Here is a 3,483-nt window from a genome sequence, read left to right as displayed (position 1 = left end):
TAAGGGTGGAATTGACAATGCCATTAACAAATAACTAGAAAAATAATTATTCATTCCCTGGACAATTCCTCCATTGTTTTTTCACACGCCATTAACCATCATGCACAAACTTCGCATCTGTAACCTGAAGCTCACCGGTGAAACATATGTAATCGTTTGGATACGATTTTATATGATTTTTGCGGGTAGACCATATTCCATCTGCCAAATGTCTCGCAGTGGCCGCTCGTTTTGATGGCCAGGAGAACATGAACTATTGATTTCTGCCCGATTCTCACAGTGAGCGAGCCACGACTACATAGCCATGTTTTTACGCTGCATTGTGGAGCCATGATACTCATGTCCAAACACACGGCCATGACATTATCGAGTGAGGGACTGCTGCTCACTTAGGGCTCGTTCGGTTGCTCTAGATTGAGTCAAAGGAACGATTCCTAGTTAGAATGGTTCACTTTGTATAATCTTGATATAAGCTAGAATAGTTCCTAGGTCAAATCCAAGGTCCGTCTTGTTCGCTTGAGTTTATCAGCTGTATCTACGACTCATATTCAGCAGTATTTTTTTCTTAGTCAACAGTATTTTCTATCATAACTTATCAGGCAAATGAAGCAAGCATTTCACTTTAAAAAAAGACGTGGTAGATGTGGCCGAAGATGACTGCACTGTTTGGATCACACGATTGTAATAACCAAATTAAAAATCCACTTTGCCTGGTTACCACATAACATTTTTTTTTTACTCGGCACGTCATCATGGAATAAACGTCAATACCCACACACACACCGGCATACGTATGCAAAAGCAGAACAATACCCGTACAGTACAGAGCCTGCGAGCCGCCACTGCGAACGTGACGCCTGGCCTGACCATCAACACGCGACGCGAGTCCAAGTAGAAGAAGCTTCCTGCGCTGCGCCCGCGCGCCGAGCCGCTGACCCGAGCGAGTCCGGCGACCAGCCCTTTCCCCGCCGCGTAACCTTTGCCCGCCGAAACCCCCGAACCGACGCGAACGTAGTACGCGCACGAGGAGCTTGGTGACCGCGCTCCCGCTGCGACAACACGAGCTCCGCCTCCGCTGCATAAAACCCCAGCCGCCACCGCGCGCCCAGCGCTCACAAACCCACCAGTCGCGACGCCAGACCCAACTCCTCTCCCTCTTTTCCTCTCTCTCCTTTCCCAAATGAAGCGGCCGCAACCGCAACAGGCTGCGGCATCGGCTGCGGAGCAGACCATGGCGCTGTACGACGCCTGCTGGTTCCACCGCCTCGTGCTGCTCCCGTCCCCTACTCCCGCCGAGGCGGCGGCGGGACCACCTCGGCCAGCTCTACCGTCACAGCAGCCGGCGCCGCCGCTGGAGCGCGAGGTGGCCGATACGCACACGCCGCATGCGCATCAGCGGCCTTCGTCGACTTCGAGCCCCACGGCCGTTGGCGGGCTGCGGCACCGGCGGACGCGGAGCGACGAGGCCACGGCGGCCGCGTTCCAGGGCATGGAGCCGCTGAGGCTCCCCGACAGCGGCGGCAACCGCGCGCGCCTCGAGACCATACTCTCGGGCAAGGACGGGCTCGTCGTGGCCGCGCCGCAGCCGCAGCCGGAAAGGAGAGGCAGGCCCGCCGAGCTGGCGCGGCGCCCCGCGGCCGGGCTCGGGAGGCGGCGGCGGCGGCGCGGGCGGAGCATGTCGGAGCTGGAGTTCGAGGAGGTCAAGGGCCTGCAGGACCTGGGCTTCACCTTCTCCGACGCCGAGGTGGACGCCGAGCTCGCTTCCATCGTGCCGGGCCTGCTAAGGCGGAAGCGGTCCGAGGAGGAGAACAGCCGGAGCCGGGCCACGGCGTCGGCACCCGCGGCGGCGGCGACGACGACGTCTTCGGCCCGCCGGGCGGCGGAAGCTGTCAACGACGACGACGACGCGTCGGCCGCGCCGCCCAGGAGGCCGTACCTCTCGGAGGCGTGGGACGACGAGGAAGAAGAGGTCAGGAGGGCGCTGCGGAACTGGCGGATCCCGCCGGCTGGGGACGGCAACCAGCTCAAGGAGCACCTCCGGATGTGGGCGCACACCGTGGCCTCCGCCGTCCGGTGACAAAATCCAAGTTTTTTCTTCTTCTTCTTTTTTATTGTACGTAATTGATTGATAAAGAAAACAACCACTGGAGAGGTTGCCACGTCGGCGTGACAAAATCAAAGTGTAAATATTTTGGACACCTCTCTCTTCAAGATTTGAGCTTAGTATAACAAGTTTTGAGCATGCATGTATGTATATAATGGAAACACGAGAATCTGAATTCTTTTGAAGGAAGCATAAACATTATGTGAAAAGGTATATATATATATATATATATATATATATATATATATATATATATATATACCTTAGAGAGAGAGAGAGAGAGAGAGCGAGAGAGAGAGAGAGAGAGAGAGGGGGGGGGGATGATTTCATTTGGGGCATGAGATGCGATCTGATCTGATTTCTGGTCATTGTTTTCGTACAATTTGCCAAGAAAAGCATTTTGGCTTGCTTTGAAGCAAAGGATTCCATAATTCCACGAGTCATGATAGCATGCCAACAATGATGTGTTTGGAACAATCTAGGTTTTCCGGCAGCTCATTTGTCAAAATCCGGTGCGGTGACAGAGAAAAGCTGTAGCTCCTCCATCCTCAGCTCCTCACTTGGTCCTCACCAGCTGCTGCCTTCTTTTTTTCCGTCAGAAATCAAGCGCATCGTTCCACTAACTAAGATAGATGGATGCTTTCCACGTCGTCCTCGAGATTCCACTACATACACCAATGGAGGTTGTTGACGATCCATTCGAGTGGTGGTTAGCACGTGTTGGTGCAACGCTCACTAGCTAAACTATTCTGTCATATATTCTGTGCATAGTTTTCACACGTGAACAGCACTACTGCACGGCTGCACGAACGGATATTCCCTGTAGATGCTGCAGTTGGAGCTGTGGTCAAGTCTCAACGCCCGTAGCCGTACCCGGCAAGGTGAAGCCAAGGAAACTGCGTTCTAAATCTATACGGTGTACCAAATAAACTAGATCACTCATTCACTTGTATGGAACCCACCAAACCGTGTAGCTTAGCAGAAATAGGCTTATTCACTTGTATGGAACCCACCAAATAAGCTGCATCGTAATGAAATTCTCATCTTGCTTCCGAGAAGTCAAGTGATCCCAAGTTTAACTAGGTTATTATAGAGATATCAGTATTTGTACATTCAAATAAATTTTTTATGAAATTAGAACTATAAATAATCTAGTAACACTTATTATGCAATAAAACATGTTGAGTCGATTACTATCAAATACTATAAAAATAGTTTTTTATAGAGTGTGGGAGGGAAGATCCAACCTGCCTCATGCCCAGCTCCTACATTGATAGCTCTTTTGTTTATTTATTTACTCGTGGCTCCAGCTGCTTGGTTTTGCCAAAAGTCGACTCATCCACAATGTGACTGGCTCGTTTTTTCTAACATTCACTGAT

At 51.5% G+C, this 3,483-nt stretch overlaps 1 protein-coding gene across 1 annotated transcript; it reads left to right on the top strand.

The window, feature by feature from the left end:
• LOC110430814 lies at positions 695-2,305 on the top strand. Its single transcript, XM_021448825.1, has one exon. It carries the CDS (start codon positions 1,181-1,183, stop codon positions 2,075-2,077), a length of 897 nt encoding a protein of 298 aa, XP_021304500.1. The 5' UTR covers positions 695-1,180; the 3' UTR covers positions 2,078-2,305.

Source organism: Sorghum bicolor, chromosome 10 (assembly GCF_000003195.3).
Source record: "Sorghum bicolor cultivar BTx623 chromosome 10, Sorghum_bicolor_NCBIv3, whole genome shotgun sequence".
Lineage (NCBI taxonomy): Eukaryota > Viridiplantae > Streptophyta > Magnoliopsida > Poales > Poaceae > Sorghum > Sorghum bicolor.
Note: the sequence above shows the minus strand (reverse complement) of the source record. Positions and strands in the feature narration are given on the sequence as shown.

Excerpts from the sequence above, each read along its gene's own strand:
- LOC110430814 (XM_021448825.1), top strand. The coding sequence starts at position 1,181 with ATGAAGCGGCCGCAACCGCAACAGGCTGCGGCATCGGCTGCGGAGCAG.